General features: G+C 40.6%; 1 protein-coding gene across 1 annotated transcript in view; it reads left to right on the top strand.

The window, feature by feature from the left end:
* LOC147683763 (arylacetamide deacetylase-like) overlaps positions 1 to 23,551 on the top strand; it is a 209,792-nt gene that overhangs the window by 126,379 nt on the left and 59,862 nt on the right. Inside the window, exon 3 of the mRNA XM_086944132.1 lies at positions 548 to 611. Coding sequence (XP_086800258.1) covers positions 548 to 611 — 64 coding nt within the window. The remainder of the gene's footprint in view (positions 1 to 547; positions 612 to 23,551) is intronic.

The following is a 23,551-nucleotide window of genomic DNA, read 5'->3' as shown; positions in this document are numbered from 1 at the left end:
TAGGCCTGAACTTGTGACTGTCCCACAAAGAAGCATGACCAGAAGACAGTGCGTGGTGCTTTGTGTTTAAAGGCGCTATTGTCACTTAAAAATGGAAACTGAATATCTCCAGTACTACTACTGATGGTATGTTTGGTGTTCTGGTAGCATTTATTCATTAAAAGGTACTCTATTTTTTTAGTTGACTTGGTGGTTTCTTGTGTTGTGTTTTCACTTTATTGTTGTTTGAGTGCAACATAAATACTTTACATATAGCCCCTAAGTTAACCCTGAACGATTTGGTGTCAACCTGCGGGGAGGGTTAAGCTCAGGTGAATTTAGTGAAGCTCAGGTTAACTTAGTTTTTGCTGTTCATCCGGACCAGCATTGTCATCGTTGCCTCAATGGGACTTCCACCCCTTTAACCAATAACCTAAATTCTTACACATATTTTCATATTCAAACATTTGTTTATGTTTTACCCCAATGAATCGTTGCACTACAGTTTCACTGTTAATCAGTATATGAATGTGCATTTTACTAGTGATTTCTTTTTACTTATTTGCAGATTCATACGACTTTCTGACAAGATTGATGGCAGACAGATTAAATGCAATTGTTGTGTCAGTTGAGTAAGTCATTTACTGTTTCTATATTTGCAAAATGTATACTTATATTCTGTTTACCTATTATTAATGTATACCAACTACCTATTTAACCAAACGTGTCCTGTGCTTTGATCAGACTTGGATTGTAACCACTAACTGTCATGGTCAGTAACTGACACCATCATTAAAAAAAATCTGCTTCTGGCATGGTAATGGGGAAAAAACTGCTGGAACTAAGTTTATGTCGAGGTACTATTTAACACAATTTTTTCTTTTCAAAGACATATCCACAATAGTTTAATTTCTTTGAGCATCATTATGGCCCACTCATACATTATGAAGTGAATTCGAAACTCTGTACAATTTAAGCACATTTTTAGGTCTGGCTTAACAAAGCAGTTGCCTGACATATTGTTATCAGTTATGTCAACTATACAAAGAGTTGTTTTGGGCTTTGTCCAGAAAAATATTTCAGTTTTACCTAATACAGTTGGCACTCTGATTCTAATTCAAGCGTCAAAATTAGCCAACACATATATGTGACATCATCAGCAATGCATTGCGGGCGCGTGAGTTATAGTTAGCTCAACGAACTATAACAGGCAAAATTCTCTGGTTTTATATGGGTCAAATATCCAACTAACTATAATGTCCCTGAAACCTATGGTTTTTCAGTGAATTTCTAAGGTTTTTTAAATGCTAATTCCTAACTATAACATCTGTAAAACCTATGTTTCTTTCAGTGAATTTCAAAGGTTTTTTAAATGCTAATTTCTAAGTATAACGTTCCTGAAACCTATGGTTTTATGAATTTCAAAGGTTTTTTAGATATCGAACTACTATTGTGTATTTGTTATTAGTACTGTTCTTTCTAACTTTTCAACTACATAAAATAAACTGCAAAAGTGCACTGTAACATAATACATTTCACAAATTACAATGAGTTTTCAAATAATACAAAACAAGTTCAGATAACAATTTTTCTCCCTTTTTTGCTGTCATCAGCTACTACTTAACTTTACTATTCACAGTGATTTCAGTGTAGTTTCATCATAAACAGCAGGGAAAAAAACAATCAATTAGATTGTTAAAAAAAAAACGAATTCTCTCAAATATAATACAAAATCAACACAAATAACACATCCAATAGTACTTCAAATGTTCAAATCTTACCTTTACTTCATACTTTGACTCCACATTTTCCCAGTACATCAGATAATGTATCAAAAATTTAGCTTTGAAAGCATCCAGTATCAATTCCTTAAAGATCTTACTTAGTTTCTCTGCACATTTTCACAATACACCAGATAATGTTTAAAAATGTTTGCTTTGAAAGCATCCAGTATGAATTCCTTAAAGATCTTATGTAGTTTCTCTGCAAATTTTCCCAATACGAGAGATAATGTATCAAAAATTTCACTTTGAAAGCATCCAGTATGAATTCCTTAAAGATCTATACACCTTCCCATGAAGCCGAATGGTGTATATAAAATCTTTGTTTCAGAAAAATCAAGTATAAGTTGGGTAATTCATGAGGCAATCTCGGTTTCATTTCCAAGTGTGTATCGTTACAGTGACTCCAACCATTATCACACTTTAAATAAACTGTATAATGTCCACTTGTAGTTGTACTTCCAGCATGGAAAATAATAGCAACTGTTGGAAAAGTTCTTCCAGAAATAGATACTTGATTAGCAACAACATTTTTAAATTTGGTTTCCACTTTTCTTCCATTTGGTTGACAGCGTTGCAGCATTATAATCAAATATTTTCCATATCTTTGTAGGCATAATGTAGATAGCATTCTTGATTTACAACGAGAACACATCATCTCATGATCAGCTTCTTATACTAATTTGGAAAATGGTACAGATTTGCAGTCAGGTATTGTAAAATATAAAAATAGTTCTCTGTCAATTATAGTCCTTGAAGATAATATACACTCTTCACATTTATGTTCACATTTGTAACTGAGTCCAAATAAACTCTCAATCTGAATTCCTTAATCTTCTAGTACTCCAAGCATAACCATCAGAAATTCTTGTGCATCTTGCTGTATATTAGCACTGAACCTTAAAGATACAGTACATGTATCCAACAGTTGGCGAATACCCCAGAAGCAGAATGGATCTTACTTCCATCAGTTCTCAATTCATGAAATAAAGTGTAAAGTGCTGAACATAAAGTTTTTTCCTGACTTTCGATAATTTCACCACAAACATCTTCAAGATAAAATATAACATTTAGAATAACATTACCATAGCAGTTGACACAGAAGCATTTTCTAATTGGTATCCAACAATATCATTACTTGTTTGTATTTTCTGCTTCTTTACATATTTTCTTTTCTGTTGATTTTGTTTTTGCTTTACAACCACAGTTAACTCTTCAACATGTTTGCATTTTAAAAACACAACACGTTTCTCATGAATAGGATATTCACCTAAATGGGTAGCATAAAGCCTTCTCAAATGATTATATTTTCTTACACAATTAACATCAGCACTAACCTTGTTCTCATCAAAATCAATTAAATACAAACCAGACAACGTACTAACTCAAAATAATGGAACATATACCATTCCCTCTTTAAACACAGTTTTTCCAACATTTACCAAAGCATTATCTACACTTAAACCTTGTGATTTGTGAATAGTTATTGCATATGCTAAACAGAAGGGAAACTGTTGTCTACGAACATAAAAGTTTTTTACAAGCAAAAAACGTGCGGCAGAACGTGCAATCAGTCTTACCACTACAATCTGATCAAATTTAACTTTCAAAAATTCAATTCTATTTCTTTTTAGATTTTCACAAAATCAACAACTTTCCTCATTGCTCCATTCACTAAACCTTCTTCAACATTCAAATTACGCTTCAAAGTTACCCGACAGTTTAAACATACATCTACATTTTTTTCTAAGCAAGCAGTTTTTGATACAGACTTTTCCAAAGAATCCAACTTAGTTTGTAGTTTTTCTGAAAGAACAATTGTTATTCCTTGATGCTCAATTTTATCAATAGCTTCAATGTGAACTTTTTCTTGTTTTTCCAATTCCATAAGCTCTCTAATAAATGTATAACACTCTTCCACCGTAGGCATTAAACAAACTATAGACTTTTTTCCTTTCATTTTCTTGCACATTACTTCTGCTGGTGTGTTTTCATTTGTAAACAAGTTCTTTAGTAGACGACTTTGAAAAGTGTGTTTACCATGTTTGCTTAGAACACCAATTCTTACATCTTGAAGAATATTTGCATAATCTTCATCTCTTGCTTGTCGCATATTTTGAGTAAGTTCTTTATATTCAAAATGTAACCACAGATTCACATTTCCAATACTTCCCAAAGAATTCTTAGTGTCTTCATGTAGAAGAGTTTTAAACACTGATTCTCTTTTAAAGGGGTTAGTTGTAGCAGATCTCCAAATACAATTACATTTTTTCCCCCAAAGAGAACTTCGTAATCTGTTTTTAATACCTGTTGCATTCTTAAGTGTACAAAAACAAGCATTAAGTTTGGGACCATGCTCACCTCATCAATAATTAAAAGTTTCATTTTCTTCAGCACGCTTGCCACTTCATAAGAAGCTTCTCCAGACAACTTCTGATATTCTAATTTATTATCATGCTCCACTGGTAACATCAATAATCTATGCAAAGTAACTCCTTTAACATTGTGTGCAGCTAATCCAGTTGGAGCTGTTACTACACAACATGAATGTGAACCAGTAGTTTATTGAAGATAACTGGTAAAACATTTAATAAAAAACTTTTACCTGTCCCAGCTTGACCACCGATGTACATCAGAAGAGGTTTAAAAGATGAACACAGACATTCGTTTTTTCATGCAAGAAACCATGTTGTGTCCGTTCTCTCACTTGCACATATATTTCTTTCTGTTCAACATTTACTTGTTCTTCTAACTTTTCCAATGTTATATTCTCTTTGTGTGCTTGTTTCATTGCATTTTCGACTTCATGCATAGCAATCGCTGCTTCGTTTTCCAGCATTGGTTGTCCAAGAGGATCTTGACTACATGGACCACTACTTTGACTATCTTGAGAACTTTTATGAGCTTTTTCAGCTATATTAGGCTTTTCCTGTTCAACATCATCATTCAACATATTTAAATATGTAGGTAAAATTTGACATTCAATGCTATCTTTACAAGCATTAAAAGAATCTTTGTAGCAGTCAAACTCTCCAAGTAATTCACTTACACTACGCCATGGTTTAAACAGCTGCAGAAGTGCTAAATAGTAAAATTCTCGCTTATCTGGAGTTTCACAACTAAGTTTCTTGTGGTTTATCAGATTACCCTTTGCATGTTTTACTAAACAACCATGATATCCAACTACTGCAAACTTTCCTTCTTTTAAATTCTGTTTAACATTTCTTTTGAAGCTGTAATGTTGAACTACTTCATACAGACATACTGTTCCAGATGTTGACTCCTTTTTGGATAGTATGTGTCCAACATATTAGTTTTAAGAATGTCTGTACTGTCTGGCTCATTTGCTTCTAATTGTTCAATTTCTTCCAATGATTTCAACACTCTATTTCATTTGCAAGCCAGACCTAAACTTACCCAAATGATCCTCGTGACTTTGAATATAAACTTGAAGAACACAAGCGGTCTGAACATTCATACGAACCAATTTCTCTGTGGGAAAGCTTTTTTAAACTAAAGCTGTACAATTTTTTGCTAAGTCTAGTCTCTTGTGCAATTTCTTCCCACATTTGTTTCATCTCTATTCTTTCAGATTATGTTATGTTCGATGTAACATAACGTGCAACAGCAATTAAGTTATCCGCAACATACTGGATGACCATGTTCGCATTCCACATTTTTTAAATGACTGGATTGTAGTCATTGATATGCTTTCACACTTCTGTTTTTTTTAAGTTGTAGGTATTCTTTGGAGATTTCCGAGTTATTGTGTGCCTTACAGAAGAAAAAAGAGAATTTACTCTTCTTTTTAGAAATGACTGGACGGGGAAACCCACACTGACATTTGGTGTAAAAATTTTCCTTTACACTTGTATTTTGTTCTGCAATACTTTCTACAACAATGACTTTGTAAATGTAAAACTTGCTGTCTCAAGCTTCTATCTCCTCCTTCTCTTGGAATCTCACTTGTCACATACTGTTCGATGAAAGGCAATACTGTTTCATCAGATCATTTCCAAATTTAGGTGCATCCTTGATCCATAGTAGCATATGTATATGAGGTGCACCTCTTGCTTGATCGTCCTTTCTCCAGAAGAAATTGGTAACTTCTCCAAGAGGTGGATTCTTTTTATTACAGATAAAAGACATCATAGCTTGAAACTTATGATTAAAATATCTGCACACATTTACAGGATCCAATAAACACAGTTCACCAGGAGTCTTTATTTAAAAAAAATTTATATTGGAATTCGCTTCTTTTAGAAACTCAAGCAAATCTTCCAAATGCATACTCTGCACAGCTAGGTGTGACAAACCATGTTGGTGTACCTCTTCACATACACTAGAGTTCTCCATGACGACGATACCAATACTCATTTGTTCCATGGTGACATGCCATCAAATTGATTAACTGTGCTTCTAAATTTTCATCTATTTCTTGAACTTTCTCCACAAAATCTTTCACAGAAAGAAGTGATAGATGAACTCCAGTTTTTAGTATATGATTCACTGCATACGAGAGAGAAGACGGATCACTTTCAAACAAAAGGTGAAATATGTATGGAATGCACTGTCGAAATCTAGTATCTTCAGAATATAATCTTGTTGACCGATATTCTGAAGCTGGAATCCGTACAGTTCAATTATCATAACGTCCACCTTCTCAAGTAGGAAACAATTGTGGAAAACAACGAACTTCCAAGCTTTTTTCCTATACACTCATTGGAGTTCCCTGTGCTTTTTTTTATTTGAAATAACTCAATGCTACTTCTTATCACTTCTTTCGAATGCAAAGGACATATTGTGTAATGTTCATAAATCTCTTCAGTCCTTGACTTGTCCACTTTCTCTATTTGACCACTTGAAATTTCAGAATAATCTTCTCAACGTATTACCTGTTCATCCACATTTACATTTTTGTAATAAATATTGTTCTCTATAAGATATAAGGTAGCCTTTTCAACTTTATTAACATCGACAAATTCTTGCCATATTTTCCGACTCTTTGTTGGTACACTATTTACTAAAATAACTACTGCCTCATCTTCCTCTTTCTCTCCAGCAATAGTTTCAATGTTTTTCTTAAAATCCAAAGGTAAGTACACCACTCTTCCTTTCAGCCCTCTTTGCAAGTCTGTTGGTGGCAGTTTACCTGTTTTAGGCTACATCCGAATTATAGTTTGAAAAGGATGAACAGATTGAATTAGAACTGACTCGTATGTATTCAATTTGGCCAGCTCCTGCGGAATAGTTACTAACTCCAACGTACTATGCACTGCTCTAGCAGGCATTTTGTTCTCTTCTAATTTGTTGTAACAATATTTACATATACGTTGGTCACTATCTAACTCAAATCGACCTTCAACAAACAAGTAAGTTGCAAATTCTTCCCACTTCTCCTTTTCACTTTTCTTTTTTTTTTTTTTTTTTTTATTATCCTCATTTTGCTAATGAATGTATAAGGATTACAACAGAGAACTTTAGGACTTCCACTTTTATTCCTTCACTCTTTTCTTATATTTTCCGGCCACATAGAGTACCCCTTTGGTGGAACTGTAATGTTATATCCTTTACCATATTCAATAATTCATGGCGGCATGGAGGGAGAGCTAGCCTTTTTGACTACTCGATGGGAAATTATTCTCCTTTTCACTTTTCAAATACAAATCAACATTCCTACTTTGACTTTTATAATGAGTACGTCGACAACAAACAAAAATATAGTTTGGTATTTCAGAGCACACTACAATAAACTTTCAGATTTCTTCTTCAAACTGAGCAGTGCTAATCACTTTCTCATCTCCTCCAATCTGTAATTGTCAAACTTTCACTTTCTATGAACTGCTCTTCGGAACCAAAATATCGCATTTCAATATCATCACACTTTTTTTGAACATATGATAAAGAACCATATAAAAGACTTTCATTCAGTTCACTTAAACCTAATGCATGACTTTTTACATAGTACAGTTTCTTTACAAAGTTTTGCATTTCTGAATGGTGTACTGCTAACATCCTCAAATGATGAAAAAGACTTTTACAAACTTTTCTTGAAAGACAAGCCAGAGAATGCCCATACTTTTCAGTATATTTTCTAACATTACATGGATCTAGTCCTTGTAACAACGTAATCTTCTAATTTATACTTTTCTGAGTATAATCTCAGTAAAAAATCTGAGTAAAATTTGGCATTATATTAATGGATTCCTGTTGAATACTACAAATAGTACTACAACTCCACTTATACACAGGAGCTTGTGAACGTTCCCCTTGCACTTCTTCAGCTCTTAACTCTTCTGCACTTTTACCAACCATTTCCTCCTTCGGAAGAGGAACACCATCCTGAACTTCGTAGCAACGACCTCCAGTGTCAACTGCAAATGATAAACTATTTTCCTGGAAGTAAATTTACTCATTAAAAAAAGGCGCAGTACTAGAAGTATGTCTCTAATGTCCACTAAAGATTTTACAAATGTTGGTTCTGTTCACAATTCTTTTTTTCTACTTTTGTCTTTCAATACTTTGACTATTTTATCCAAAATTTGTATTCTCTTTAAAATCAAAATGAATACCTGCTGTTTTAAATTAAAAGCAGTATCCACTATACTTTCAATATGCTTTTCAATACATTCTGAATCACTCTAGATCGAAAAAGTCTCTGACGAATTTCTTGAAATTGTTTTTGCCTCCGAGTAGCAGATACTATTTCTTTATCCTGTTTCCTTTTCCTCGTATTTGAAATTGAACTCTGCTACACCTTATTTGAACAATTCTTCTTTTTGCTTTGCGTGAAGTTTTTCTCATTAAATGTTCGTACTGTTTTTTCAAAAATTGTCCTTTGCTTTTAGTCGAACAAACAGTTTCTGTACTACTCGCATTTTTTTCTACTTCAAGATCTTTCTTTTTCTTCAAATATATATTTTTCTTCTCTTTTCTCTTTTTTCACTTCTTCTAGGCATTTTCAAATTTTAATGCAAACAAAATAATTTTCTGAAAAACAAAAAATAGATTCAATTATTTTTCATATTTGTTCACTATGTTAAAATAATAACATACAATTACAAAACTTCCACTAACGACTTCTAGACCCAGTGCTGCAATGTGATGGAGCACGACAGACGAGCATTAGGATGACAAGTGGTGCCATAGAGCATACAGCAAGTATTTATTTAAATTTCTATCTCTGCAACCCACCACAAACAGCTTTATAAATAGTATTTTTAAATATTTTCATTTAGGTTCTTAGGATGATATTATCATCCAAACAGCACACACAAAAATTTCCATTATTACCTAACAATTTTATCTACAACTTCACAAACATAACACTGCACCCAGGGCTTTAAGTGGAGGAGGTGTCTGTGGGGATGTGACCACCAGCACTTTATTTTTGGGGGCCTCGAAACAGGTCTTTATAGGGCTCTATTTTTGGGCCTCACAAACGTAATCTGTTTTTTCTTTATTACACTGCAGTGACACTGTGAGACCATGCACATTCCTCACTACTTAGAAGTGCAGACATCATGCCAAGTGACTCGCATTGTAGGTGAAGGGAAATCCTTTAAAGAGAGCCATTTTCTCTCAAGATTTCCCTTCTCTTTTTTCAACGCAGGAGCAACATCATCTTGGGGTGATTAGCAGACAGACCACCAGGCGTGCAACGCCCATTGCCCTGGACTCTCTGGGACAGCTTCCCCGGTGCACACACAGAGATGCACCTGAGTACTTCACCAGTCTTCAAAACATCATTTTTTTGTAAAGGTGACTCTGTTCTTTTTCACCCCGTTTTACAGCCCCCACATGCCCACTCTGCCTATTGCTGAAAGAATTAGGCTCCCCCGAAATTTTGCTCTGGTTGCGCCTCTGCAACCAACCACAAGCAGACAACTCCAGCACAAACCTGCTCTCACTTTACAGCTATCAATGTACTTTTGAAATGGTTTTAATTAACCTAAAAACAATAAAAATACTTACTTACTTACTTTACACACAGTCTTGTTTTAATGCTACGAAAACACACTCTTTGCCTGCCACACTTAGTTCTCACACCCCCTATTTAATATGAACATAAAAGCTTTCCAATTACTTTTATATTCCTACGCTGTAATTCACATGGAAATATAGAACTCAAGGTTCTCACCACCCCAAATTAGCTCTCTGGTATACTTTCTCAAATATAAGAAGTACAGGTATTCAGTATCTGTTAGTCACGGCCACTCTAAAACAGTGTACCTATAAACAACTCGACAAAACGTAATGTTTCTAAATGAACGTCTTACACTTAAAAGCTCCTTTACATTTCTTTCACTAGATATACCTTTGTTTAAAACACCACCAGGGAAGGGTGGTGAAGTATGCTCCTCAAAGAGCAACTCAAAGCTTTGTTATTCTTTATAAAAAAATCTGCCTGTCAATGCTTTTCGCAAGCCTTATTGACGCCTTAAGAGGGTGGGTGGATGAGTATAATACACCGTATTTACAAACGGGGGCGGACGATGCACAGAAATAAGAATGTATCGTTGAATAAAGGGCGACAGGATGCATTGCCAGATGCATCAATGCATTGATACATAGAGGGATGTATCAATGTATGGATGGATGGACGGATGAATGAATGCAGGGACCAATATAGACGGGTGGGATGATAGATGCTTAGGATTGGTTCTGGGACAGATGTATCTATATATATATACGCGTATGGCTACATGAAGGCACAGTGCTTACTATAGACGAGTGCGCTCATAGATGCTTAAGATAAGTGGACAAACAGATGTATGTACGTATATAAATAGGAATATATGCATCAATTAAAAGATGGTTGAATGGTGCAGTGCTTAGGATGGATGGATACTGCGCTTCAATTTGGCCGGGTCTGAGGACCAGAACTTATTTTCAGGGAGCCTCCAAATGACTCTCTATCAGGCCATATTTTTGGCCTTTTCAAAGATAGTCAATATTTTTTTTTCTATTATTACACTGCAGTGACAGCACACACATAGATTTATGCATGTTTATTTTGCTCACTACTGAGAACTGGAGACATCACGCTAGGTTACCCACGTAGTAGAAGAAATGGAAATCCTTTAAAGAATGTTTTTTACCAGGCATAGGATAATTGGAGAGGAATTTCTAAAGCACAAAATGATACTTATCTTGATTTAGACCACGCCCCCAACTTGCATAGCCCACGCCCCTTTAAGAGCTTTGCCCCCCTTTAGAACACCCCCACTTTTCTTTCTCCTACTTAGAACCCTAACTACACCATAGTAACAAACAAACAGTGTAAGCTTCCATTGAAATCTACAATGGCACGAAGTTTCATCATTTTCCATCAATGCAGTAAAAGAGTGTCTATTAGCACAAATATTTCTTATCCGCAGAAATGTTGTGTAATTTGTGTACCTGTCTGCTAGAACACTCATCGCCGAAAGGTATTAAAACAGGAATTTGCCAGCAAAACATATACCATACCATAAAGCGATTCATAAATGGGCAAACTGCCACTACACCGCCCTCTTTCCCATCTTTCTTAACTTTACAAAATTAAAGAAAGAGCCACACCAAACATAGTAGACACGCTATAGCAATACAGGAACTTAATTTTGACAAATATCTACCGGAACGCTCATGGGCAAAGACTATAAAAACATCCAAATCTGCGGGTAAAACATATACCATGCCACAGGGCCCTTTATAAGGGCTCCCAGTGGTACTACATCGCCTTCAGTAGCTCGACATATGCATGTTACTAAATTCTGTGTTTTAATCACCAACACACCCCCTTCCCCACACCCGCCCGCCCTTCCTTAACCTTACAAAATCAAACTGAAACCCCCACTATTCCTATTAGCGCCACTATACCCGTACACAGCCTTAATTTTAACTACTGTGTGCCGGAACACTTATCAACAAAAAGTATTCAAACATGCAAATTGAAGGGAAAAACATAAACCATTCCATAGCACGGTTAATAAATGGTCCCAGTGATCCTACATTACCTTTTTTAACTACAAATGCCCACGTTACAAATGTCTGCCTTATATTCAGCAAAATACGCCCCTCCCCCACCCCCCACCCATAACCATACTTAACCTTACAAAATCAAACACGAGCCCCAGCACTCCAGTTACCGCCACTATAGCCATACATAGGCTTAATGTCAACTGGTGTTGGCCAGGACGCTCATCAGCAAAACCTATTCAAACCTGCAATTTAGCAATTCAAACATACACCATACCATGAGACGCTTTATAAATACTCACAGTACCACTACACCACCTCAACACCTGCCCTTGCTTAACTTTACACAATAAAAGAAAGAGCCCAAGCAAACGTAGAAGTGCCACTATAGCCATAGAGAGGCTTGATTTCAACAGATGACTTCCGAAAAGATCATCAGCAAAATGTATTAAAACATGCAAATTTACGGGTAAAACATATGGCATGCCATAGGACGCTTTATAACTGCTCCCAGTGGTACTACATCACCTTTAGTAACTCCACATCTCCGCATTACTATAGTCTGTAATTCATACAGCAACATAACTACCTCCCCCACACCCACCCTTGGTTAACCGTACGAAATCAAACAGAAACCCTCACCATTCCTAGTGTCGCCACTATGCCCATACACAGCCTTAATTTTAAGAGGTGTCTACAGGAACACTTGTCAGCAAAAACTATTCAAACATGCAAATTGGCAAGTAAAACGTAAACCATCCCATAGCATGGTTTATAAATGGGCCCAGTGAGACTACATTACCTTTAATAACTACACATTCCCACATTACAAATGTTCGTCTCATAATCAGCAACATACACACCTCTCCCACCCCCACCCATACCCTTGCCTAACCTTACGAAATCAAACAACGAGCCCCAGCACTCCCGTTACCACCACTATAGCCATACATAGACTTAATATCAACCGGTGTCTGCAGGAACGCTCATCAACAAAAGCTATTAAAACCTGATATATTACAACTCAAAAATACACCATACCATAAGACAGTTTATAAATAGTCATAGTACCACTACACCACCTCAACACCCACATAAACCATCCCATAGCACAGTTTATAAATGGACCCAGTCGAACTACACCGCCTTTACTAGCTAGACATCTATATGTTACAAAATCGTTTAAACACTCTGTAGAGTGTATAGCAGGGAATGGGGAGAGAAAACACAGTTCTAATTCCCAAACTTTTGATATACCGTCCTTTTACTATATCTATATTAAAGTTATTAAATGAAATGAATAAATTGACGAGTGTCTCAAAATGGATAGTAAACCTCAGCATCAGTAAAACACAGACCACTTCAACACCTACATATATCCATATGGGTAAGGTGGTGCATGCACCCCTTACTAAGATATAGGTTACCTATATCTACCTTTAATCACTGGCACACATAAACCTATAAGTCACACCTATGGCAGACCTTATCAATCCTGAATAGAAATTACTGGGCCTACAATTGTCATTACTGCTTGTATATTCAGCAGATTTCAAATACAATACATTCAGTTATTGTACCTCACTTTAACATATGTGTATATTGCAATTTCCTTTCTGCAACAGTTATACATTTTAAGTGCATTCAAAGATACTCATCTAATTTTTTAGAACAATTTGTGCAAACAATAATGAAAAAAACGTTAAAACATATCAATATGGTAAAGCATACCATTGCATAGATTATTTTATAGATTCTGCAATACTTACTCCAGTCCAGTATAACGTCTGCCTGCATGTGCTAAGGTTATTCACACTTTATTCTTTTGTAAAGTACACAAACAGACTCGCTGCCGGGAATTAGATATTCTTTGGATTCTCTCTCTGGGTGTATTTTTATGTTATTGAACCCTCACAAGAGTCCCACTTAATAAGGTTCCCTCGTAGGCGAAAAAGGAAAAAGGCTGACGCGTTTCCAATCCCCTTCTGAAGTCAGGGATTTTCGTCAGGGCTGAACCACGTTGTATTCTGTATATTTTAAATACAAAAATAGGAACGGTAAGGAGAACCAACCCCATAGATTAGAACTCTGTTTCTACCTTTCTCTTCTATATGTGATGAATATGTTTTAAAACAAAGGGCATAAATGTACCTGATATTCGTTACTTTAACTCACTCTAGCGGTGCACAATCTTTTTGTTGCTTGCGTGAACCTAAACATATTAAAATAAATAATGTAAGCGAATGAGTGAGTCTGGGATAACATGTGATTATTGTCGTGGCGGAAATGTTAGAAACTTACTAAATATTTTCATCTGTGTTTCATTCCATATTTCCCATGGATTTTTCTTGTTCATTTTAAAAAAAAGTGTTACACTCCGCCCTGCAAAATATTTTATTGAAGCGCTTTCACTGTCCAGTATGATTAATGCAGTTTATTTAGCACTTTGCACTTACATTTTCAATTTGTGGGGCTTCATATCAACCGTTCATCAATAATGAATCTTTTTTTGAAATAGTGCCATGAACAAAATGGCCATTTCAGGGGCAAAAGAATACCCCATGGCTGAGCCTTTGACCTGCATGTAGAATGTGTTTTCAAATCTGAAGTAGTTCCGTTTGAGTGCAATGCAAGCCAGATCGAATACAAACTCTGTTGGTACTCTTTGGGGTCTTGTTCGTGTCTCTAAATAGAATGCATTGATTCCAACGCTTGATCCTGCTGGATTTGGGTGTATAAAGATGTTACATCAAATGAGACCAACCATTGTGTTTTTGCATCAAATGTCTGTCCTTTTATTTTATTTAAAAAATCAGTGGATTCTCGAAGGTAAGATGGTAGTTGGCTGACAAACGGTTTTAGGAAAATGTCAACGTACTTTGCGATCGGCTCCAACACGGATTCACACCCCGAGACGATTGGTCACCCTGGTGGTTCTGTCAAATTCTTATGAATCTTCGTGAGATTATTGTCGTGGCGGAAATGTTTGAAATTTACTAAATATTTTCATCTGTGTTTCATTCCATATTTCCGACGGATTTTTCTTGTTCGTTTTAAATAAAGGCTTGCACTCCGCCCTGCAAAATATTTGTTATAGTTCATTGCCTCATCTGTTCTTCAAACAATATTGTAATCAAATCCTTAGCCTCCCCTCTTACATAAAAGTGGCTTCTTCTTTTTTCCACTCTGTCAATTTCACGTTGTCAAAAAGTTCATTTTCGGTGCAGATGAGCGTTAAACCAATATTACCTGCCAAAAGAAATCCAATGATCATAAGTGTGCTTGATTCGTAGCCATTCAACCATTTTGTAAGTGCATTTTGGTTATTAAGGGATAGTGACCCTGTTCGCTCCATTAATCCATTAGTGATGCCTGCTTAGTTTATTTCAGACGCGTTCCCCTTTGGCAGCACCGTCATTGTTTCAGAGGCATTTTCTTAGATACAGTATGTCTCTATTGGTAATCTGGCACTCGGCGACTATGCGCTCCTAAATAGCTGAGTTCCATGGCACTGTGGCACAGTTCTTTTATCGAAGCGCTTTCACTGTCAATTATGATATGGCCGGGATGCCCGCCACCCCCTCCCAACACAATCCCCAAGGATGGGAGAAGTCGGACTCAGGTTTGAACTTTTGGAAGGTGGGAGGGAGTCACCCTCCCGGCCGTATTTATTAAAATATGAAACAAAATTTAAAATTAAATAAAAGTTTCATAATTATGTACAATTTTACATTTATTACATTTCGATGAAGGCATGTTCTTTGGCTAACCTTAACAGATCTCTAATACAAAGGTTTCCTAGCCGAGTCTAACATCCTGCAAATGCATCCATTCTAAATTAAAATTGTACATCCAAGCATTACGGGCCAACGGCAAGGTCTTAACCGGTGTCAGATCCCTACTACCAAAACTCTCGCCCTCACGGTGTGAGTGGCGCATGCGCAGAGGACTCTACCCTCGTTGCCAACTGTAACTTCCCTTGTCGTGGTGGGGGCCCCCTTTCCACTCGACGCCATCTTAAAGGTCATCCGAGTTCCCGTGTGAGGTAACTGTAGGAAGGACAGCGTGGACTCCCCCCCATCCCCACACTCTCTATCTGCCGTTGCGGATATCAGGCCCCCGGGAAATTAGTAGGAGGGGCATCTAGCCGCCTCCCCCCTGGGAGGGGCCTATGGCCGTCTCCCCCTAGGCGACCCATCCTTAGTGGGTGCCGCCTCCCCGTGGGAGGGGCCAATGGCCGCCTCCCCCCGGGCGCTCCCATCCATTCTGGGTGGCGCCCCCCTCTAGGGACCTTGAAATTACTGCTCACCGATCATGACCTTACCGCCCGACCAAAATAAATACGACAGTTGTTTACCTACTAAAGAAGGAAAACATTCTGACATTTCCTCGATGTGTCATCGACTGCTCACTCCTACCAAGAAAACATTATCCTACAGGCAGAAGTCACATCCTTATCTTAAACATTCCTTTACTTTTCTACAAAGGAAAAAAGGCCTATCTCAGCAAAACTTTATTTAAAACAAACATTGCCATCAGGGGCTGGTGGGTGGGTCAAAATTGCTGCTTGTTCCGTCGAGGGCTCACGAGCAACGAGTGGGTGCAGCCTTCAGAGCACAGGAACAAGAGGACGCTTCTTCGGATTCCCGCTCTATTTATTCTTCTGCGGGAGGGCGTGTACCCTCCTCCGGTACGCCTACTGGGCGTGGTCTTCGGTGTAAGTGTCTAGGACAACCCCTCTTGGGCGGGAAAAGGCGCGCCCCGGCTACGCCGCTTCGGGCATACCAGCCGAGCCACGCCCCCGCCCAAAATGGTTTCCCGGGGGGATCGGGGCACCCAACCATACGTTCGGGGGGACCGAGTGGTCGCCCCTTTCCATATGGCCGGGATGCCCGCCACCCCCTCCCAACACAATCACCAAGGATGGGAGAAGTCGGACTCAGGTTTGAACTTTTGGAAGGCGGGAGGGAGTCACCCTCCCGGCCGTATTTATTAAAATATGAAACAAAATTTAAAATTAAATAAAAGTTTCATAATTATGTACAATTTTACATTTATTACATTTCGATGAAGGCATGTTCTTTGGCTAACCTTAACAGATCTCTAATACAAAGGTTTCCTAGCCGAGTCTAACATCCTGCAAATGCATCCATTCTAAATTAAAATTGTACATCCTAGCATTACGGGCCAACGGCAAGGTCTTAACCGGTGTCAGATCCCTACTACCAAAACTCTTGCCCTCACGGTGTGAGTGGCGCATGCGCAGAGGACTCTACCCTCGTTGCCAACTGTAACTTCCCTTGTCGTGGTGGGGGCCCCCTTTCCACTCGACGCCATCTTAAAGGTCGTCCGAGTTCCCGTGTGAGGTATCTGTAGGAAGGACAGCGTGGACTCCCCCCCATCCCCACACTCTCTATCCGCCGTCGCGGATATCCGGCCCCCGGGAAATTAGTAGGATGGGCATCTCGCCGCCTCCCCCCTGGGAGGGGCGTATGGCCGTCTCCCCCTAGGCGACCCATCCTTAGTGGGTGCCGCCTCCCCGTGGGAGGGGCCAATGGCCGCCTCCCCCCGGGCGCTGCCATCCATTCTGGGTGGCGCCCCCCTCTAGGGACCTTGAAATTACTGCTCACCGATCATGACCTTACCGCCACAGGCCGGATAGTTGATCGACTATCCGGCCCCCCCTACTCCTCCTAAAGGTCATGCTTCCTCAAACCCCTTAGCCATGCTATGAAGTCACCTATGAGTAAATCATTCCCCTCCCTGGACAAGTGAACCCCATCATTTAGATACATGAGATCACCCCGAATACACCCGTGAGGAATGCTATGCAACTGCGAAGAGCGAAACAATTTACCAATTTTATTGTTAACCCTTTTCACCGAATGGTTCAGTGCTGACACCGAAAGGCCCCCCCGCCACACCTTCCTGGGAATCATTTGGGACCAGGCAATCGCGCACCCCGGGATTCTTTTAGCCAACCAGCTAACAGCAGACAAAATTTGTTCAAACAACACTCGTCTACCCAGTGTCACCAAGTCATTGCCCCCCAGGTGTACTATGACTACAGATGGCGGTGACCTTTGCCGCCCTAAGAGACCCTCGAGAAATGATTCAAATTGGTCAAAACAGAGCCCGCCCTTCCCATGGAAGGCCACTCTGTACCCGTATTCCCCAGCTGCGTGAGTCGCGTCACCTGCTTTGAATACGTCCCCGGCGCGCCTCACATATGAGTGGCCCACGACCCATACCACTCTCCCTCCAGACGGTGATCCTTGACCGCTGGTCTCCTGGTGCTGGGTCGACTGCAAATTCCACCCGCGTGACATGCTCGCGAAACTGCAATTCAAACAAAAGACAAGAAGCGTGAGTGCATGTCAATTGATCTTTACAACATGTGCAATCGCACATACCTTTTGAAGCAATTCGAGGACCATCGTCCCAACTGTTTCACTTCCTCCGCACTCTGACCCCTGGCTGTAGCCTCAGTAGCAGCCCCTATCCTGAAGGAGTGGGTCCCAAAATCGCACGGGTCCCTGCCCGCAGCATCGATTGTCAGTGCTAGCACCCTCTGGAACTGAAGCCTCGTCAGTGGGGTGCCATCCTTGTGCCTTAGCAAACTCCCCCCCCCCCATGTAGCCGCCCTTAGTGCCAAGTATTCCTCTATACACATTATCGGGCACGTGGGGGACCCTCGCGCGCGCTGCACGACAACACTATTTCCCATAGCCCCCTGGTCGGTCTTGGATCTGGCTATCGAGACCACCATCGAATCACCCCTAATTTGGACGTGATCCCTGCACAAGCCTCCCTCAACGTCTTTCTTATTCCTTGCGACCAGTTCGCTCACCCGCATAGCCCCATGGAATGCTAATGCGAAAGCTGCCCGGAACAGAACTGCTTCGAAATGGGAGGCGCACGTCTCGTCTAGCTTCGCTACCAGTAGAGACAACCTGTCCAAGCCAATCGGGCGCCTCGCATCTTGTTTGTGACCCTCAAGGCGCTGCCAGCCGCGAAGGGCCTTCTTAACCAAAAAGGAACCCGTTGGGTCTTTTATGCCATGCACCTGCGCCATCAATGAAATGGCCGCCCTATGCCTACTGTTCGTCGCTGCTGATCGGCCTTCTCTGTGCAGCGCTACCAGGAACCCCAGGAAGGATTCCTCCTGACCCCAGCTCTGACTCCCTGTTGGACCCAAAAATGTGCAATAGGAACAAAACGCTCCTTCGTATGCCTTCCTTGTCCTGGGGGCTAAGCTTGCTGCCACGAGGTCTTGTATTCCGGGCACCGATTAGCCATAGTGCTTCGGGGAATGGTGCCGCCACTAGGTCCGCTGTAGGAAGATAACCCCTGAACGCCTGCATATGTGAACGAGAGAGTGCATCAGCTGCATGATTCAGTACGCCTGGCACATGTTTCGCCCTGAACTGTACATTCAGTCTCATGCAAAGCAGCACAACTTCTTTCAACAATCTCAAGATCCATTTGCAGCGTGCTGCCTGTTGGTTAATGCATTCAACAACAGTCATATTATCAGACCAAAACACCACTGAGCGGTCCCTGAAGTCGTCAGGCCATGCCATCAGAGCAACCCAAATGGGGAACAACTCCAAGAACCCAATGTTACCTGTGAGACCGCTGGAGTGCCACCACGCCGGCCATGTTTGCGCCGACCATCGATTACCTAAGATGGCGCCAAAACCCACGCTCCCCGCTGAGTCAGTCCACAGACCTAGTTCATCTGAAGACGCTGGCGGCTTGTTCCACACGACTCGACCGTTGAAGTCCGCCAGAAATGCCAACCAAATGCGCATATCCTGGCGGACCTCTGCCGACAGTCTCGTACGGTGGTGCCCTTCTTTGAGACCAACCATAGCTTGCGCAATAGAGTATGAGAAGGGGCGGGCCATTGGTAACACCCTCAAAGCAAAGTTAAGCTGACCCACTGTTTTTTGTAACTGGTGCAGGGTCACTTTCTCCCTGCCCAGGCATTGCGTCAAGGAAGCCCTGAACTTGGCCACCTTCTCCATCGGTAAACGGAAACATCCCTCCACAGAATCGAGCTCAATTCCCAGACACTCTAGTGAAGTAGATGGTCCAACCGTCTTACCTGGTGCCAATGGGACTCCAAACTCCCTCATGAGGATGCAGAAGTCGTGCAGCGCCTGCGCACATTTCGTATCGCCGGCTGCTCCCAAGAACAGGAAGTCATCAAGATAGTGCATAACATGCCTATGCCCTGTGGCCTCGGTGAATGCCCACTCTAAAAAACAACTGAACATTTCAAAATAGGCAGAAGAAATTGAGCAACCCATAGGCATGCATTTATCCATATAATAACTCCCTTGAAATGCAAAGCCCAGCAAGCGCTGATCCTGTGGGTGTACCGGGAGCAACCGGAACGCCGATTCGATATCTGATTTCGCCATCAGCGCCCCCGGGCCCAGGCGATTTAAAATGGCTACGGCATCATCGAACGATGCGTACCGCACTGAACAAACTTCTGGGTCAATGGCCTCGTTCACCGAGGAACCCCTTGAAGCAGACAGGTTATGAATAAGTCTAAACTCCCCTGGGTCTTTCTTCGGAACAACCCCTAACGGGGAACAGATGAACTCCGCCACCGGCGGGCGATGAAAAGGCCCTGCCACTCGCCCTAAGCTGACTTCTTTTGCAATTTTCTTCTCTGCCACGCTTGAGTTGTGCTGTATCGATAACTGTTTTTTACAAAAGGAGTCCCCCCGAAAATCCCCCGCCGGGATGTGGAAGCCATGTAAGAATCCCTTCCTCAACACCCCAGCGGATACATGATCAGGGTATTTGTTCAACCAAGGAGTCATAGCCATGATATCAACGGGTGTAGGCAATCGGCCACAACGTTCTACCTCACTCCTGCTTAGACCCTCCTTTTCCTCCCGTCCCGCTATTTTTAGATCTACATGTACTCTCCGGGTGTGAGGAGTTCCCACAGCCCGCACACACATGCTTGAACCTACATGTTCCCTGTCGTCTGTTACAGTTGCCTCGATTGAAGCCCCAACAAACCCCACGCTTGCCGCCATTCCCGCCGGTCTTAGGCTGGTAACCCCCACCGGCGCCCGCTCGAAAGGGCACCGCGGGCTTTTGGCGGACGACCCCTGACCCACTCCCGCCTGGCGAGGACGTACCTGCCGCCCCTGGCAGGAGCTGTTTGTGCCATGACACCGAGTCCAGGCAATCCCAAGTCAAAGTAGCATCGTATTCTTTCGCTTTCCGGAATTTCATGTCATAACCTTTCCATTCCTCCCCCTCATACATTGAATAAAAATCCATAATACGATTTTGATAACAAGTCAACTCAGTCATCAGCTCGGGTTTGCGTTCCCCCATAACTGCAGTAAATATAGAAAAGGCCTTAACCCAGTTCGTTACTGTCTCATCCACCCTGAATTCCGCCATCTTGGCGCGCCAGACGCTCGGGTGCCACAAGTCCTTCTGGGTTTTAGCATATACCTCCGCGTGATGGTAATTTCACACCTGATAGGACTGTCCACTCAAACTCCCGTTCGGAGTGGTTCTGCCCCACGAAGTGTTGTACCATCGGTGCTCTTAGTACTCTGTTTTAATACGTGAGCGATGTTGTACGATTCGCTGGCTGGCTTGCTGTGTGGTTTTTCCAATATATATTTTGGAACATGGACATTTAATTGCATAAACAATATTTTTCGTTTTGCATTTGGTGAATTCTGCATAGGTCCACTTGATGGAATTATGTACAAACTAGTGGCCTTCAATAGTCATGCTGCATGCTGAACAATTACCGCACTTGCGGTGACCTTGGATAGGTGGTAGTTTCCATTGCGCTCTTAGATCCATTGTTTTTGTTCATGTTGGGCCTATATCCGCCCAAATAATTTTTTGTCCAATGCTCTTAATTTTTGTGCATCGCAAATAAGGGTTTTTCCATAGGGCCCTCCAATTCACTCAGGAGATGCCAATGTGTTAGGATTATTTTCTTGTACTTGTTAGTATGAGGTTCAAAAGTGGACACACGCAAAGAGTTTGTTCAAGGGTGCTTTTTCTTTTTTGGTCAGTAATGTTTCGCGTGGTGTGTACCACGCCCTCTTGACTGCATGCTTGAGCAATTTCCGCGGGTATCCCCTATCTTTTAGTTGGTCACAAAAGATAGTCGCATTTATCGTGAAGTCTTCTTTCCGTAAACAATTCCGTCCGATTCTCAACAACTGCCCATAGGGCAAGTTGTTTTTTAGGCTGCTGGGGTGGAAACTTTGATAATGTAGTATGGTATTTCTGTCCGTTGGTTTCCGGTGTAGGGTTGTTGTGAGTTTGTCATCCTCCCCAAATACTTCTACATCCAGGAATGTGAGCTCTGACCTGCTCTTAGTCATTGTGAACTTAATATCTGGATGCCTTGTGTTCAGCCATTCGTGGAACTGTTCAAGTTAGCCTTCTGTTCCATTCCATACACACCAGATATCATTGATAAATCTGTACCATTGTACAATAGATTCACTGAAGGGATTGTCATCAATAATTAATCTTTTTTCAAATAGTGCCATGAACAAAATGGCCATTTCAGGGGCAAAAGGACACCCCATGGCTGAGCCTTTGACCTGCATATAGAATGTGCTTTCAAATCTGAAGCAGTTCCGTTTGAGTGTAATGCGAGCCAGATCCAATACAAACTCTGTTGGTACTCTTTGGGGTCTTGTTCGTGTCTCTAAATAGAATTCCATTGATTCCAATGCTTCATCTTGTGGGATTTGGGTGTATAAAGATGTTACATCAAATGGGATCACCATTGTGTGTTTGCATCAAATGTCTGTCCTTCTATTTTATTCAAAAAATTGGTGGTATCTCTAAGGTAAGATGGTACTTTGTTGACAAATGGTTTTAGGAAAATGTCAACGTATTTTGCGATCGGCTCCAACAGGGATTCACACCCGAGATGATTAGTCTCCCCGGTGGTTCTGTCAAATTCTTATGAATCTTCGGGAGAAAATAAATTACTGGGGTCCTGGGGTTAGGTTTAATTAGGAAATCAAATTCTTTTGGACCAAGGATCCCTTCTTCTAGCCCCCACTTGAGCTTGTCATTTATTTCTCCTTCTATTTGACGTGTGGGATCTTCATTCAGGTGACAATATCATTCTTCACTTAGGATTTGTTTTTTAGCTTCAGATACATACAGGTCCTTTGCCAACACCACCAGGGCACCACCCTTATCAGACGGTTTTATGATGACTGAATCTTCCTTTTGTAGATTTCTGATGGCTTCCTGTTTTTGTTTTGTAATATTCATTTTAGAGAACTGTTTTTGTTTTTCAAGTTGGCCAATTGAAGACAAAACTGCTTGTTCAAAAGCAATAACCTGTGTTGGCATCATATGCGACGATGGAATGAAGGTGGACTTTTTGGATAAACCAAATGGTTCAGTGGTTCCTTGATATTCTTTTCTAAAAAAGAAGACTTGTAATCTAACCTTGCGAAAAAACTCCAATGTCTCTATTTTTAAGTTAGCAAAGTCGGTGCCTGTTGATGGAACAAATTTAATGCCCAATTCAAGGGCAGATTTTTCTGTTCTGTCACTTCTCTTGAAGACAAATTTACTATGGTTGTTGTTTTCAACTCTTGTAATAGTTCTTGCGGGTTCTCATTTCCCATTGAGGTTTCGGCGGTTTCAACCGTACCCCGTTTCGAGGGTCGCCTTGTTCTAAAAAGGGCCCTGTCTTTTAGATGGACCTTCTCGGGGTTTGTATCTCCAGATGAATCCGAGGAGGATGGTTCAGAGAAGGCTGTGACTCAATTCTTTGATCTGCCTTGATACTGTGT

This window comes from Lissotriton vulgaris, chromosome 11 (genome assembly GCF_964263255.1).
Source record: "Lissotriton vulgaris chromosome 11, aLisVul1.2, whole genome shotgun sequence".
NCBI classification, from domain to species: domain Eukaryota; kingdom Metazoa; phylum Chordata; class Amphibia; order Caudata; family Salamandridae; genus Lissotriton; species Lissotriton vulgaris.
Note: the sequence above shows the minus strand (reverse complement) of the source record. Positions and strands in the feature narration are given on the sequence as shown.